At 38.9% G+C, this 17,869-nt stretch overlaps 1 protein-coding gene across 1 annotated transcript in view; it reads left to right on the forward strand.

The window, feature by feature from the left end:
* The window catches only part of RYR2 (ryanodine receptor 2), a 527,178-nt gene that overhangs the window by 496,536 nt on the left and 12,773 nt on the right, over positions 1-17,869 (forward strand). The window contains exons 100-103 of the mRNA XM_065401458.1: positions 4,829-4,889; positions 6,999-7,145; positions 10,586-10,720; positions 15,538-15,694. Of these exons, the coding sequence (XP_065257530.1) occupies positions 4,829-4,889; positions 6,999-7,145; positions 10,586-10,720; positions 15,538-15,694 (500 nt within the window). The remainder of the gene's footprint in view (positions 1-4,828; positions 4,890-6,998; positions 7,146-10,585; positions 10,721-15,537; positions 15,695-17,869) is intronic.

Below are 17,869 nucleotides of genomic sequence, written 5' to 3' on the forward strand. Positions count from 1 at the left end.
CAACGTGAAAAGTGAGAGGACACCAAATTTTTCTGAAATGTAGGTAACTTTGGGACTAAAATGAGGGGCATTTTGAGAGGTGTACTCACTAAGTTATCAGAAGCATCCAGTTCTGAATGTTGCTTCTAGGGTCTGCATAATCCCCTCCTTTAGGACTGGTTCAGTGCTCCCAACCTTTAGGATTCACACAATAGGTATCCTATGTTCTAACTGGACAACAGCCCCTTTTAGTTAAGTGTTCCTTATCTGCAGAGCCTCAAGTTTTACCTTGGCCTCAGGAGTGAGGTGCATGCCCTCTGTGGGTGCATGCCCATGCAGAAAAGTAAGGGGGATGTAAGGAGCTGCTTACTCCCTTGTTCAGGCTACCCACCTTGCCATTAGGCTGCTACTTCCACTCCTGCAGAGTTTGACAGGGAGTGGGCGGGGCTATGTACAGCTGAACTGATGCAGAGTGGAATGGAGTGGAAAGTGGAATGGCACAGCTTACTCCACCCCATGCCACCTCCTGCCCCAAGCAAGAGAAAAGCAGGGAATGATTAGGAATTTGAATGTCAGTCTGGTTTGTGCCCTGCTTCTGCTCAACTACATGCTGCTCCTTAATTGAGCTGGATTGTAAGGTTAAAATCCAACCCAAAGTGTCTGGAATTGAAAACAGTTTATCATAGCGAGCTCCTGGTTCGCCGTTATTTTGACATCTGTATCATCAGAGCTTGTTTGCCTCAAAGAATAATCCATGTCCTTCACATACTTGGTCTCTATTCAGGAAATTAGATATCAGGATAAACAACATAAGTGTTAACTTTTCTGGGAGCAATTATAGACTCTAAAGTGAATTCTGCTTTCCTTCAGCAAGATAACTTGAGAGCTTAAGAAAAGCCATTGTCAAGTCAATAGGTCAACTAGTAGGAATAGTCAGATCTTAAATAACAGTATGTGTTCTGATGGCCTTCCTGTATCATTGTCACCCCTTTTGTGAAGCTAAGAATGCAGGTCCTACAGGTATACCTACATGGTATATTGTTGTATCATCTTCACTCAGTGAAGAGAGTTATTCGTAAATACATTGTCCTCAGATGGTGGTGGTACCTTTTGGTTCTACTGTTCCCATTTCTTCATCCAGTTTAGGATTGGAGTGTCACCTTGCAGTTTATGGTCTGGAAACTACAAGAGACCAGGCTGTATATCAGTTGAACAGCTTTGAACCATAATATTGGCTCTTAGATTTTATATTTCAACTGTGAAAGGAAAACAGATCACATCCCAACAGACAAACTGCAATATGTTATTTTGATCAGTCAAGATAGGGCCCAGCTCTTCTCCTCTGCAGGGGTCAAGTCTTGTAGTTTTGAAGGATATGTTCAAAACAATGGCACAGATTTAACGGAGTTGCTCAGAATTTCACCAGGGTAAATGGCAGCAGAATCTAGACTAATACCCTTCCATTGTTGCCTCACTGTAATAAGGCGCAGAGTACTCTCAGGCAGTCATCTGAATTGGAGGACTCAAGACCCAAAATAACTAGTCCACAGAGGAATCTATTTTTTCCCTCCAGGTAGAGTCGTCTAAAGCTGTCTGCTTCTAGGCCAGTGTCAGAAGTACTGTTCAAGGATGCTCTCAAACCCATAGGAGTGCAACAATTGCTTATTCTTTTTGAATGTTTCAGACAACAAATGTGCATTCAAGTATGACAGACACTTGAGATCTCATTAAGCAGTTTGGAGGTGGTCAGATACAAAGACACCATAATTTGCTTGTCCTGGGGAGAAAAAGTTACATTATACAAAACTTTTCTAGCCAAGAAGGCTATTGAACACAATGTGAACTTAGCCAATAATATTCCAAGGGGAACTAATAACCATACAAGTTTGATTTGCATCTGCAATAGCATGCCCTGTGTAAATTTTATATGATAACATTCTATTAATTTTCTCAACTGTATCAAGCAATGTGCAAACTTGAAATAAATAGGGTAAAGAGATGATATGGAAAACAAATTGCTATGGGTATGAAGATAAGTAATAACACAGTCTTTAAAAAACATTAATAACATTTGTATTTTGCTTAAAAACATTAATTTTCACATGATTTCGAGTACTGTGAACTGGATATGTAGTATGCAAGTGGGGAAACTGTACCACAGAGAGGTCAATGAACTTGCTTAAGACCACACACCAAATCAGTAGTAAAACTGAGGTTAGGACTCAAATACTCTTAGTCCCCTTGTGTGGCCTACTAGGCCATGCTTCTCTCTGTGTTAAAACTATTTCTATTTCTGTCATCACAGATTGTTTATTAAAAACCCAATGGTGCCACTTCTCACAGTGAGCAGTCCTATGGAAATCAATGGATGTTTGCGTGTGGCAAGATACTAAATGAGTGTTAATACAGTATATGATTTACTGTATCATCTAAACCATTTCTGTGGTAGAGTGAAATTTATATAGTGAAAAATATGTATTATAATAGTAGTGTGAGAATGAGTGCAAAGGACAAATTTTCCACTAATCCAGACAACCACCAACTTTACAATTCCTGTGTGTTAAGTAACTGGCATTTTTATAAGTAAAATCAACGTAATCACAATTAAAATACGTTGTAAGTTCCTTTGGACAGAGACTGTTGTCCTAATTCTGATCACACTTAACACAGGTTTCATATCCTTGTTACTTCATTGACTTCTGTGGAATAACTACTGATTTATACCAGTGTACGTAAGATAGAACTGTCTTCTGCCTTTTTATTGACCTGTAAATCTCCTTGTAGACTTATGGTGCTATATAAATAATAATACTTCTAATGGAAGTTCAACTGATTTGATGGCAAAATCTTCTCTGAATGGTAAACATTTAAACAAAGCAGAGAGATTTTTTTATTTTTGGTGAATTGTTCTGTCCATGAAATTGAGAATCTAACAAAACCTACTCTAACCTTGGGAGACCTGGGTTTAAGCCCCGAATAGATTACATTATGTTAGTGGCCTTAGGTAAACTCTCATAAGCAGCCATCAGAGAACTACTGCACAATTTGAGATGACAAGGGCACTACACCTGTCTACACTATACCTAACACTAATCATTGTTATTTGCTCTTTATTTGAAGGAGCATTTAATTTGCTCACAATTGCATGGGGAAGGTGGATAATATTTTAATATAATTATCTACATTATAATTGTTCACAAAGTCCCCAATCAGAATAGGGTCTATTTCTGCTAAACACTTCACCGACAGCTCAAATAGTTTCCACTCCATAAAGATAAAGAACCAAAAAGTGTCTCAACATGTAACAGGGCTTAATGTCCAAGCAAGCAGCCATGGTGATGACTAGTGATAGTTCCTTGTCTCTCCTATTTACAAAAAATGGTTTATTTGTATTATGAAAAATGTAGTTTTGGGGTCTTTTGGGGTGAAGAAGCATCAGGGTTGAGAGGAAGAGATTGTTGGAGTAAGAAGTAAGAATCAGTCTGGGGGGAAGAAGGAGAGAAAGAGAAAGCATAGTGGTCACGGGTAAGTGATGCTGGGCCACTGAAGGGGTTGAATGGTAGAAGGACAGCATGAGAGGGGATGGATCACTTGATGATTACCTCTGCTGTTCATTCCCTCTGAAGCACCTGGCAGGATACTGGGCTAGATGGACCCAGTATGGCCATTCTTATGAAGACGGCCAGCAACTGGTAGCAATACAGCAAATGAGTAAATACTGCAGTGTGTGTATACAATAATTTTTACTGGTAATAGAATGCTAATTGTAATTGAAAATTCCTTGGAAATAATTCTACTAAAATACTAACAGGTGTAGATTTCTGAAAGAATATTTCATTTTTATCTATGAATATCCCTAATTTTAAATCTCTCGTGTGTGTGTGTCTGTTTTAACACAATCATTACTATTTAGATTGCAATAGAACCCAAGGTGTGCTGGGAGCTCTCCAAACACAGAAGACCTAGTCCCTGTTTTATGGAGTGTTAAGACTAAAATAGACAAAGACAGACAATGAGTGGGGGGAATGGGATGCAACATACAAGTATAGACTAGATTCTGACTTAGCCTTTAATGGGTGTGTAGTGGTAAAGAAGGAAGTAAAGAATTTTCTATGCTCTTCTAATGATTCGACAGAATGACAACCCTGGCACTCAAATCAATGAAGGAACTGTTGCCTAATTCCTTCCCTCATAGCTTCAGTTGCCTTAAGAGACCAGAGAGTGGAGAGTAATGGGAAGCTGAGCTGACCAGTGGAACTGGCTGGCCTGATAGAGAAGCTACATGCTGTAGCCCTTAAAGTGGTGTGTAACAGTTTGCGTGATGCCCCTGTGTACTGGGGAACTCCCAGAGGCATTGTGCCTCTCTGAGATAGTTTCTGTTATGCTTCTCTGGCAGGCATGGAGCTCCACACTGCCCCCAGTGCAGGGCTATGCCAGAATGGCACAATCTAATCCATAGAGAGTTGACATTCATTTTGTTGCTGCTGCTGTTAAACATACTAAATTTGCTCTCCTCCATGATTAAACCCTCTCATCTCCCTCCCTCACCAACTTCCCAGCTTCATTTCTAGTATCTTTATAACCCTTTCTTTCAATAGCCCTCATCCCTGGTTTCAGTAGGACAAAGACACATGAGATTTGTTTATCTAAACATTTTCCTGCTTCTGTTTCAAGATAGGAACATCCCACAATAACAGCATGTTCTCTATATGAATTCTACTATTCCTTTCAACTTTAGGAGAAACAGGACAATTGTAGTTTATTACACCTACAGGATAATGCACTTATGGTAGAATGGATGCTGTGTGATTTCTCACTCAGCTTTTATATGCATCTACTTTTTTTGCAGGCTAAATTCCATTGATGTAAAGTATCAGATGTGGAAATTAGGAGTTGTTTTCACTGATAATGTAAGTTCATTTTACTACATGTTTAGTAAAATAAAACAGAGCTCTAAGCATGAGGAACTGGTTGAAATGTATGAGGTCTGATTACTTCTGTATGCTACTGATAACAATTTACTAATCTGATACGGGAGGTAATATTGCTTTTTAATCCTGACCTGTGAACTTGGACAGGAAGCCAAACTCCCTTATCAGTTACACAGGTAAAAATCTGCAGAAACTTCCTTGACTTGAATAGAGTTCAGTTGGGTCTTTCTCTGATTTGTTTTTGTGTACCTCTGTTGTGCACAGAAACTTGCAACAATTTGTGTGTGATATTTTGTGAAAATAAGAAAAGAGTGAATCTGAATTATTTTAGTGTGGGTATCAACTTTAATCACAATTTCTCATGCCAGCCTTAGATCTATTTCCATTTTATATGTGTAGCCACTGAGAATTACTAGAACAAGTACAGATAGCAATAGTTGATTTCAGTGGAGTTACTCTGGATTTACACTAGTATATCTGGAAGTAGGATTTGGCACAGAATATGATTTATTAACTCTACTCCTCTTCATTTCCATGTTAAAATAATACCCAACCTTTCAGTATACCAGACCTTCAAATTATATCCTGTCACAGGGTGAGTTTGACTTTGAGGATTAGGGATCAGCCTCCCCCATCCCAGGCCTAGTCACCTCCCCAGATGAAGGGAATGAATGCAAAGGATGGGGAACTGGTGACTCAGAAACAGGCCTGCTGGGTCTGGGTTTGGGGTGGGAGCTTACTGGGAAAGGGCAGGTGACAGTTTCTCCTGCGGTCCCAGGCTTAGGAACCTGCAGGGAACAAGAGACCACTGATGTAAGAGGGGTGCATAGGACTGTGAGCCTGAAGGGAGAACTATAAGCAAGAGGAAGCTCTGATTAAGGACTGGAAAGACTTTTGAGTCTAGAGGGAGGGTTATATGGATGCTAAAGTCCATCATAAATTGAAAGAACTAAATGAGCCCAGAGAAGAGGGCTGGAAGGTTTGGAGTGTTATTTTATGGTAATAAACCACACTTAGAAGGGGAGCAGTACTGTGAAAAAAACAGATGTGGTGGTTTGCTTGATGTGAAATTGAAGATAAACCAAAGCAGTGGCATGACCAGTGCTGGATTGGAGGTAAGCCCGCCTACGTATCCATTTTCTTGTATATTTCTCATACTTTTTCTTACCTCTTTTGCCAACTATGAAAGATATTTCTTCCCTCAGATTCCATCTATTTCTCTTGCTGAATGCTAAGGTGAAATTATAATCCTGACCATTTCAGAGCAAAATGCTATGATCTCATACATAGTTGGGTTGTGGAGTTATAAGTTCTTATTCCCTCACAAATATCTGCAACAACAGCATTCAGAATAAAAATTAAAACCCTGACAAACCTATACTTATTTTATAAATATCCATGTGTTTTCAAGCCTGTTCTAAGGTTAGTCCTTCTTTAAACATCCAAACATTAAAGCTTTGTGGGAAGTGATTTTCCTGTCCCATAACAATTCTCAGGTTACTGAAAAAATTTCCTGTCCCAAATTGGGATGAAAAGTAAAAATCTCAAAATTTTTGCAAACTGAAAATCCATAAATAAATAAATGGTTCGGGTCAATCAAAACTTTTTGTTTTGATAATTTCAAAATATTTCATTTCTGTTTCAACCATTTTAAATTTTTCTATATTTTCTTTACTATATTTTGCTTACATTTCTGAACGAAAAGTAATTTGGAATCAGAAGAACAATTTTTTTTTTGGATTGGAGAATGTTGAAACTAAATGTTAGGAGAATTTTGAAATTCACTTCTTCAAAAAAATTTCAAGTTGAAAAATTTGTCAAAACTTACTCTTTCCTATGAATAGGTTTGAGTTTTGACAAATTGGCATTTTCAACAAAAAACATTTTGTCGGCAAACTCCTAACCAGCTCTAGCAAGCATCGCTGTAGTAAACCACCATACCTGAATACCCAACAGAAAGGCAAGTTTGAGCTCTAATATAATTCTCTCTTTTACTTTGTGACTAAGGTAAGGCTGGTTATTACTCAAAGGCTGTAGATTTCATTTCCTGTTTTCCTAATGCAATTCTCTCTCTTTTTTTTCTAATAGTCTTTTCTTTACCTAGCCTGGTATATGACTATGTCAATCCTTGGCCATTACAACAACTTTTTCTTTGCTGCTCATCTCCTTGACATTGCAATGGGATTCAAGACACTACGAACTATTCTGTCATCAGTAACCCACAATGGCAAACAGGTATCAAGCTTCATCTCCCTCTCCCTTTTTTGCTAAAGGAATGCACAGTTAGGTTCATCCCATGCCTGAATTCAAACTGACTGGAGGAAACTTTTCTCAAGGATGGCAAGGAGAAATGTTCTTTAATTGCAAAGTTTAGTCTTGTATTGATGAGGAAGCTGGGCTGGAGGATAATCATGATATCCGAAGTTATATTTCAGACATATATTGAAGAAAATAACCAAGTTTTACTGTCAATTTAGTTCTGTTATAGCAGCACTCCTATGCATCAAGGTTGAAAGTCTAACCAGTGCAAAAGGCCACACAAGCATTTACTTCAGGGCAAATACAGGCCGTTCTCTGGGTGCAGACACCCTCCTAGCAACTCAGCTGATGCAGTTCTGCTACACAAGGAGGGATAGGATAGGATTTGGGAGCTTGCTCTGCAGTGTCACCCTGTGTACCACCAAGCTAGGGGTGAAGCAGAGAGAGGGCCAGAGGATCTGCTGCTACATGGATCCTTCCATTATGCCTCCCTGTGCAGAGGGTGTGTTAGAACTCCAATGGCTACTCCAGTCTGAGCTGTATTAATAGCCACAGAATAGCAATGTATTTACTCGGTAGCATTCTTTTCCTCCCAAGCCATGGATATATCCAGCTCCGAGCTAAATTAAACAGGTTGGGGGGCTGGGCTGAAATTTTGTACCTTAATGCAGAGTTTAAGCATGGCTTATTCTTTACATATGGCCCTTTGAGCTTGGGTTAATTTCACCTACAATGCACATTAGGATTAAAGATTCTGATAAATTAGTCACTGTTTTTTGTTGTTGTTGTTGACAAAACACAACACTGTTCAAGTTGGCTAGATGTGATTTGGACCACAGCAATGTAAACCACAAAAACAGCATTCCATGATTTTGCTGTTAGTAACTCATCAGCTGGCAGACTGCAGTTTGCATCACAAAAATTTCAATTTAAACTACATCTGTCTGGCTCCAATTTAATTGTTGAGTGATTTGTAGAAATGGACTACTATGCTTTATTTTAAGCAAATTAATGCAATCAGAAAGTAAGTCTTTAGTAAGATCTTTATCTGTGTGAATGACTGTGATGTGAGTAGCTATTAGATGCAAGGTGAATCCTGCCCTCAGCTATGTGTTGTCCATATCACCAATTTTAGAGGCACTGCTTATAGTCTAAATTATGCAGTGAGGCGCACCCCCTCCCACCCCCCATATTGATGGGCAGTAGAGAGTCCTGCTTATTCGCACACATTGACAAGCTATTAATCAGGTTTCTTACCTAAAAAAGGGATTTTCAAACTCTACTCTATGGAGCTCACCAAGTCTGTCTGCAGAACTAAATATTTTGAGAGTGAAGCAATAGGGTTCTTGGGATGTTGGGAGGGGAGGTTCGTCAACAGAATTAGAAGGTTGGAGAACACTGACCTGGAAAAGCTGCAGGGCCTAGAAAATTGCTTTTTTAAAAGGTTGCAAACAATGATAATTTATATGCTAGAAAAGCAAACCCTGCTCTGGTTTCAACTTGACAATTACAAACCAGTGCTAAGTTTTTTCATTCACTATGACTCATATTTACCAAGGAAAGAACAATATCTATTTGTTTGCCCATTACAATGACAACTAATCACACAGAAAAAGTATGATCTTTTACTTGCCTGTCCAAAAAAAAAAAAAAAATAGTTGTCCTTGACCAATGGGCAGGTAGAATTTTGCAAGGTTGATGCATGCATGTTTGGAGAGACTTGCAAATCTGAGTTATGTGCACTTTAGGTTGGTCAAATTTTAGCCTTCCAGACGCATGTCCTTTTAAATGTCCAGATATGATTGAGCAGATCTGTAGCTTTTACATGAAGCCTTTACAAATTAAGTACATGGAATGTAAAGTGATATAGTACTTCATAAGTTAGGTAGTTATGAAAATTATTTGTTAAAATATTCATTCTTTTCGAATATTTGCTGCAGGAAATTGTAATTCACTTCTAACTACTTTTCATCTGGCTCAAGGCAATATTTTAATGCTGTAGCAATTGAGGACTTGGGGGGATTTATTGCCACTTATGAGAGGAGATATTATACTAATATTAATGTGCTGTTTTTTCTAGGACCCCTCAGGTATAACTGAAACTGTGTCACTATAAAATTATCATTAAGCTAGATAGCAAACTTTTTAAATGCCACTTTTCTACATGAACTCCAAGATGCACCAAATTTTGCAAGTTGGGTCTGTGCAATTTGCTTCTGAAGTGTAGTTTTGCATCAAAGTGGAAGTGCATGGAGATGAAGTACCACTTTCAAATAGTGGCATTGATTTACAGATTGATCAAAGCATACGCTTAAATCTAATTGGTCAGTAAATCCAAAGCTGGTTTTAACTTCTAGACTCCAGAAAATTTTGTCTTCCATGCATTAAAAATTTGCTCATTTAAAATTTCAAAAACAAAAGCAAAGATCTCATATTTTCTACTGTTCCACATATTTATTAAAAGCCAAGAAAATTAGGGGAGGGGATAGCTCAATGGTTTGAGCATTGGCCTGCTAAACCCAGGGTTGTGAAGGGGGCCACTTAGGGATCTGGGGCAAAAATCAGTACTTGGTCCTGCTAGTGAAGGCAGGGGGCTGGACTCGATGACCTTTCGAGGTCCCTTCCAGTTCTATGAGATAGGTATATCTCCATATATATATATATATATATATATATATATATAATATGATTCTGGAGGCTTTTTCTTATTTTGCAGCATACTTGCTTTGTGACCTTGGGCAAGTCACTTAAGCTTTCTCTATCTCAGCTTCCCATTCTATGTAATGGAAATAATAATTAAAATCCATGGTAGATAGGTTTAAGGCTTACATCATTGTTGTTCATAAAGTACTTTGAGATCCTTGGATAGAAGCTCAAAGTGAGTATCTGGCAAACTCAAAACCTGCTGTATGTACACAGAATTGACTTACAACCATTTTAATTTCCCAGACATTGGGTATTTAATTTAATAATTGCTGCATTGGAATGTACTTGTGACCTGCACTGATATTATAACTAGGAAACAGGAATGTATTTTTTAAGCTTACAGAATAGAAATATCTTCTTTTCTGTCTGTATGTAAACAATTATCGGTATGGATATGAATTTACATTTTTGCTAATTTATATATTTTTTTCTTTTGCCTCAAAGTTCTAGGAACATTTTAACATTCATGAGCCAATTTAAATGCTCTAACATTGCATAAAATACACTGATATTTTACTAAAATAAAACAAAAATTCCTTTTTAAAATGCCAGATTCAGGAGGGGGAGAGAGAGATGGGGGTGAATAAAGTGAGTTTAATCTTTGCCAATAAATGTAGTTTGTTATTTCTCTCTTTTCCCCATCATATAAGAAAATTGCACTGCATGCTTTCATGGTGTTAATACATCCATCATATAATTCTCTCTTCTAGCTTGTGTTAACAGTGGGATTACTGGCAGTGGTAGTCTACTTGTACACAGTAGTGGCATTCAATTTTTTCCGTAAATTCTACAACAAGAGTGAAGATGGAGATATGCCAGATATGAAATGTGATGATATGCTAACAGTAAGTCTGTTTGCTTTTTGCTCATCTTTACTTAAGTTATTATTGTATTTCCTGTTCCCCCTCTCCTATTCATGCAACGGTTCCTGAATAATACCTATAGCCAGAAGGATGGCTGCTCACAACAGGCAGATTATCAGTGAAGCGTGAAGGAATAAAAAATGTAATACAAACCTGCAGGAGATAGAGAACGTGGCCACAAATGAGATGAAATAATGTGACATTAGTCTGTGCTATGATTTATCTGAGACTAAAAAAATCAAACAAAGTCAGAAAGTTGTTTCACTGCATGAGGCTTTCGCAAAAGTTGCATGAAAGTACTTCTGAATGCTGCAGTGTTACAGGCCATACAGAGAGTTGTGTGGTTATTGTAAACTGTTACCAATATTTTCAAAAATAGGAGCCTAAAGTTAGGGTTCTAAAACCTGCCTGTTTTTCAAAAGTGCTGAATATCCAATGATTCCCACTAACCTCAATTGATTGATTAGATGTCTTCCGTTGACATCTCTGTCACTGGAAACTTTTTGGTGCTTGGTAGTCTGACAATTTATTTATCCAATTGTTTTAAATTGCCATTTGAAAGGGTCTGTTAGTGTCAGGTTTTGCTGATTCAGAAGACGTTGCCTAGATCATTACAAAATCTCAGGAGTGTAGTGACTTTCTGATGTATTTTTTACATATTATTTATCTCATTTCCTAACAACCAATACCACATATTTTAAAAATCCTAATTATCAGACAAATTGTAAAAGAAAATACCATTACTAAAAACCCTTATAAAAATGCTATGGTATTTTCCACAGGAGTTCACTTTCCTCCTTTGGCCTTGGCTTTGTAAGTCTCAAATTGCTATGCTGTGAACTATCTGTGAACAAAATATTTATAAGATCATTCCTGTTACCGTATACCGCATTATGGCTCTTGCATTTATTATGCCTTTTCTTAGCACCTAGCTATTGGTGTTGGTGCATACGACAGGTATTTTATTAAGATGAAGTAGCCTTACACTCTCCACAGAATACTTCTTAAGAATCAATTTCTGCTCCCGGTTCCACTGGTTTAAACCTAGTGAAAACTATAGGAACAAAATTGACTTAGTGGAAATATTGCAGAGTTACACCAGTGCAAACCAGAGCAGAATTTAACTAGCTGTACAGCAATGACATACAGGGCCAGATTCTTCTATGTTATGCCAGTGTAATCCCACTGATTTCCATGGAGCTACTACTGATTTACAAGAGTGCAAGATCAGAATTTGGTCGACAGTACCTGTCAGCTTTCTCTGTGCTTTAAAGTCCATTTGATGTGAAATACATTAGGAATACACATTAGGAAATGGAAGGGTTTTCTTTTTGGCTTTAGCAGGTTTGTAAATTAGTCAGTAGAGAACATCCACTTGCAAGTATAATCACCATAACTGACAGTACAATATCTCCTTGGCACTTTTGTAGCTTGACATAATTAATTCTTTTTTGAATTTCCAACTGATTTCAGAGCGAAATGAATCGATTGCATTTCAGAATCCTCTGATCCAGTCAAGAGTGGAGGTTGTAGGGATGGGAGGAAGGCAAGGCAAGATGCAATGAATGGACACGTTCGGTATAAAGATAAATCAAAGGAATAAAGATAAACTACTAATGGGATAGATTGTGGCCTGTACTACAGGGCCACACTGGGATTCAAGGGCGAGTAAGAAACTGCTTGGCCTTCCCAGAACTTGGGTCTAGATGTATAGCAGTAAACAGTCACTGTGGACTTGATGCTCCCATGACCATGTAAGTGTGTGGGGAGAGGTGGGAAATGGCTGGAACATTGACTCCACCTCTCCTAATGCACCGGTCAATGCAACTAAACTGGAAGTGCTATGGGGTTGTCATCTGCAAGTGGAAAGTGCCAAAGGAGAAAGCGGAGACAACGGAAGGAAACATGACTTTCTCAGGCCTGATGTCTTTACTGCACTGGTCTTTCTTCAGCACCGTATGCACCACTTATACAGGGAAGTCTGCAAAAACACAATCTGGTTCCTCAAGTAGCAGTCCATCACAAAAATAAAAAAACATTCCACCCCTATCCTGCCAAAAAAAAAAACCAACAACATAATTCTGGACCTAATTTAGTTTATAAGGAGGCAGGGTTTGTTGCTCTTCTACAGTAGTATGTCCAAGTTACAAATGTGGCTTCAGATTGGGAAAGCCCTAATGTTCAAGGGTGTTCCATTTGTCTGAAATACTGTGCAGCTGTGCAGTTTGCAGAGTGGCTCCTAGTTAATTGGATCAAATTAAGAATGTTTTTTAAGATGTGTGTTGAGGTTACATTTCTAATTATAGCAACATGGAGATTTGATGTGATCCTATTCTGATCATAGTACAAGAGGAGGGGAAAGTGTAAAATAATCCAAAAAATGAAAAATTCAAAGAGTGAAAAAACTCTGATTTGGAACAATTTGTCTAAGATAGCATGACACATGTAAGCCTATAATTCAGCTTCAGAAGAGAGTAATGACTCAATAAACACCCCCAAACCAAAACCCTATCCTGCACATACAATTTCCTCCCTGCAGGGAAGATGAGAAAGAAATGGAACCACATGTGACAGATGTTACTGACATTGTTTAATGCACGACTGGAAGGCGCTCAGATACTAAACTGACAAAGGTGGTATATGAACCCGAACAGAATAGATTTCTTTCTGCCCATCCCTTGCAGACTACTCCCTTATCAAAGTCTGAAGAAAATATCAAAAGTCATCTAGTAGGGAATTTATATCCCTTTATGAATTAATAGCAATCCCCACATTAATACAAATTAATAGAAAGCCCACAAAGCTTTCTGGTTCTGAAGAGGTGTGAAAAAAATTACAGTAATTGCAGTTTCTTCCACTGCCCTTAATCAGAAAGGGTCAGATTCTGCTACCCTTATAGAATCATAGAATATCAGGGTTGGAAGGGACCTCAGGAGGTCACCTAGTCCAACCCCCTGCTCAAAGGGGGACCAATCCCCAGACAGATTTTTGTCCCAAATGGCCCCTGTAAGGATTGAACTCACAACCCTGGGTTTACAGGCCAATGCTCAAATCACTGAGCTATCCCTCTCCCCATGTATGTTGAGTAGGAACTTAGTCTGCATATAACCTCCCGATCTAACTGTGACTACTCCTGAAGTAAAATAATACTCAGAGCAATGGTCACAGAATCAGGCATGAAATCCCTCTGCTGGAACTTTTGCACACAGCTAGCTATGTTCTTTACCTGCCCATGTGCATTTGGGGCTGCACAGTGCACAATTCCATATACTTTTTCTACCTCCTCTCACTGTTGCCCCTTCCTCCGGACCAAAATGAGTTAATATCAGTGTGTTACATCCTGATTTGCTTTTCAAAGATGCAGTATTTTAATCCAGATTTCTCATTCTTAAAATTTCATTTTGTTCTCTTAAAGTATTATTTGTACTCTAAAAAATTCTTATGTAAATGGCACTTTTGGGGTTCCGTATTTATTACGTATCACCGATTTGATATCCCATTTACTCAGTTTACAAATAAAAATTACCACCCCCTCTAGAACTCAACCTGGGCTCTGAAAAGACAAGCTTTCTCTTTCTAACACAGCCTTATCAGCAGCAATAACAATCCTGCAGGTGACACAGTGCCTTCAGTAAGGTCTTGTGCAAGTATAACTGAGAACATCATTCGCACTGTAGAATCATCATGACTTGTGAAGTTGTGGAAAGGAAAAGAGCCCAGCTTGATCCTAAGATCCCAGAGTGCGTCTGTAGGGTTGGGAGTCAGAAAAAAAGATTTTAACTCTTAAACTGAGCACATTTGATATGAGATCATTGTGATGTGATAAACAAGGAGCCTCACATTGCTATTACTAGTCACTCTTCAGAATGGAAGTGCACTTTAATTATCTCATGCATCTCTAACATGTCCTCTGAAGAAGGATTCTCAAGAGCTGTTTTTCCTTTGAGGTACTGAAGATGGGGAAAGAATAAAGAAATATAATCTGTTGTCTTTTAAATAAAATTGTAATAATAGTAATAATTATCACTTTACATTTCAGAGAACTTTGCAAATAGTAACACCCTTTTGATATAGGTATTATCATCTCCACTTTATATCTGCAGACACAGAGTCAGATTCTTCAGTATCAAAGGCGGACACAGCAATTCAGTTGCAGAGCCAGAATTAGAATATAGCAGTGCCTGCATTGTCACCTCATGCTTACTTCACCAGGCCATGCTAAGCAACAATAAGAGCATATAACTTACAAGCAGTTAGCAGTTTTTTCAATCAGATAAAATTGTTGTAATACCCTTTCCTTTTTGTTTTATGCTGCAATTGGAAACATGAAATTTTGCCACTTGAATCTCAGCAGCATTTCCAATCTTGCTGTAAAATTACACACCCCCCCTCAAAAAAAAAAAAAAAAAAAGGCGGGGGGGCGGGAAGAGAGCCAGCATGGTCTAGTAGATAAGGCACTGGACTGAGAATCAGGAAACCTCATTTTTATTCCTAGCTGTGCCATTGACTTGCTGTGTCACCTTGGGTAATTTCATTTCACCCCCTGTGCCTCTGTTTCCTCTCCTCTAAATAAATAAGAAAGTCAAATTTGCCCTTTCTCTGCCTTGCTTATTTAGACTGAAAGCTTTTCAATTCGGGAACAGTCTCTCTGTTTCTGCAGTACCTCCCAGTGGGATCCCATTCTGAGCTGGGGCTTTTAGGTACTACTGTCATACAAATATGTAATAATAAGTAGCCAAAGTCTTGGAGAATGGGTTTTTTAAATGGTTATGTGTTCTTTCCTTTTCTCGCTTTTCCAGTGCTACATGTTTCATATGTATGTCGGTGTGCGGGCGGGCGGAGGCATTGGTGATGAAATTGAGGATCCAGCAGGAGATGAATATGAGATCTATCGGATCATCTTTGACATTACTTTCTTCTTCTTTGTAATTGTCATTCTGCTAGCCATCATACAAGGTATGTGTTCATACTCTGTGGCCACAGGGAAGTGATATTTGAAACCACTGGAATCTTAGTGCCACAGTCATCCCTCCACATACATGATGTTAATGGGAACTAAAAGACCAAAATTTCACCAAAGAGGGGTGATAATAGCTAGGTAGGATGTTTCCCCCAACTCCACATAACCCCAGGAGTGAGGACAGGGCAAGGAGAGGGGGATTCAGAGGGAAAACAGTTTGATGCGTGTGACAACCTGGGGTACAACCTGGAATTGTGGGACTGCTGTGCCCACTTAAATCTCCAGCCTGGCCTGTCTCTCATGATGCTTTGCTAGTGACAAGCAGCAGACCCCTCCAGGTGCTGTAATCACTCAGTCAACAACATGCAGGGACACACCCAGCTAAATTGCAGGAATACTCTTTAAGCCACTCATGAACCATACACAGGGAAACACCAGAAAATCCCCCACACTTCCCAGCCTTGCACCCTAGAAACGTACCATCTTACACTGCTCAAGATCTTCTCTTGAACAATGTAAGCTCATTGCTTAGTTTGCCGTTTCATGAAAGGATAGTGGACATGCACCAGCCTTTGTAATCTGAGCAGATTCACCAAACACTTTAGACAAACTCACTGATAAACTTATTTTAATATTTTTTCTTTATTAAGTACAGAAAGGTAGATTTTAAGTGATTATCAGTGTTAGGCATAGAGGCCAGAGTTGATTACATAAGAAATAAAAGTAAAATAACAATCTAAATTCTAAACTTTACCGGACTAAGCAAGATTTGAATCAAGCAGTTTTTCTCACCCCATTAGACGCTATAAGCAGTTCACAGTTCTTAATTCACAGGCTCAATTCCCTGCTCAGCCTGGAGCCAATCTCCCCAGTTCAAAGTCTTTTCATTCAAATGTTCTTGTTACCTTCAGAGTAGGTGGGGGAGGAGAGAGGCCCGGGGCTGATGTCACGGTCTCCAATTTATAACCCCCAATCAATCTAAATGGAAAGATACTGTCTCAAACATGGAGTCAGGGATCATGTGTTCTAGATACCCTGCTGAGACACTGGGCCTGCATTGTCTATGTGCTTCAGGAGGGGTCCACTGGGGGAGTGGATTCTTTTTAATGGGTCATTAATACATGGCTGGCTAGTCCTAATGTAAATCTGTCTTGGAGATGTTAATTTTTCCTTTGTTGCCACTTGAAGGCCAGCTGTGGGCATCTCCCAGACTCACAATATACTTCAATAACAAACATATAGCAAACTTCATAATTTCACATACAATGGTAATACATACAATTCAATAGGATAGTAATGTTCAATGGGTCATTACTTCTCAAATGATACTTCACAAGGCATATTTTGGACAAAACATCATAATCATATAACGGTGAATATGTGGGTACAGGGTGTCATTTTGAGGTACAGTCACAATGGGGCATGCTTCTCTTTAAGTCTGTGGCAAGTTACAATGCTTTAATCACAATGCATTATTGCTGCTAAGAGCAATACCAGCTCCTCCATCATGGTTTTTCTATTCAGAGAATGGGGCTACACATACAAGATGGGTGTACCACATAGCACTGCCACAGATATGAAGTAGGACATGCAGGTAGGCAGGATCCTGTAGTGCAAAAGACTAGTGACTCTTGAGATTCTCTCCAGTACAGCTTGACCTCCAATCCATTTTCGCCATTATCCTTTCTGGATCCGTTCCATGAGTTGTCCCACTTTCAAGGCACTCATACTAGCACAATGAGTGCAGTATAGAAGTTTAATACAACAGAAGAGAAGATATGGAGGATCAGCAAGGCAATAGATTTGTTCTTCAAAAGGCACAGAAAAGGAGGGCAGAAGGGAGTGTTTGGCCCATAGTAAACAAGCCTTTCAATCTTTCTTCAATGAAGAGAGAGGCTCTCTCATAAAAGGAATACAAAATCAAGGCTTTTAGTATCCAATACTTGGCTTTTGTCAAATTTTCAGTAAGAATCCTATCACTTACATTCTTTGAGTAGATTCAACTGTGTATTCCACTTAGGCATGGGTGCACCCAATGCACCAGAGCTGGAGAAGTTTGCCCAGCAGTACCTGTATGGGCAGTGCTAGCCCTAGCCACTCTCCTGGCCATATAAGGGCGGTGCTGCCCTGACCCATTCAATAAGTTTCTTCTTATTACCCATGGCTAGAGT

The sequence above is a fragment of the Emys orbicularis genome, chromosome 3 (genome assembly GCF_028017835.1).
Source record: "Emys orbicularis isolate rEmyOrb1 chromosome 3, rEmyOrb1.hap1, whole genome shotgun sequence".
Classification (NCBI taxonomy): domain Eukaryota; kingdom Metazoa; phylum Chordata; order Testudines; family Emydidae; genus Emys; species Emys orbicularis.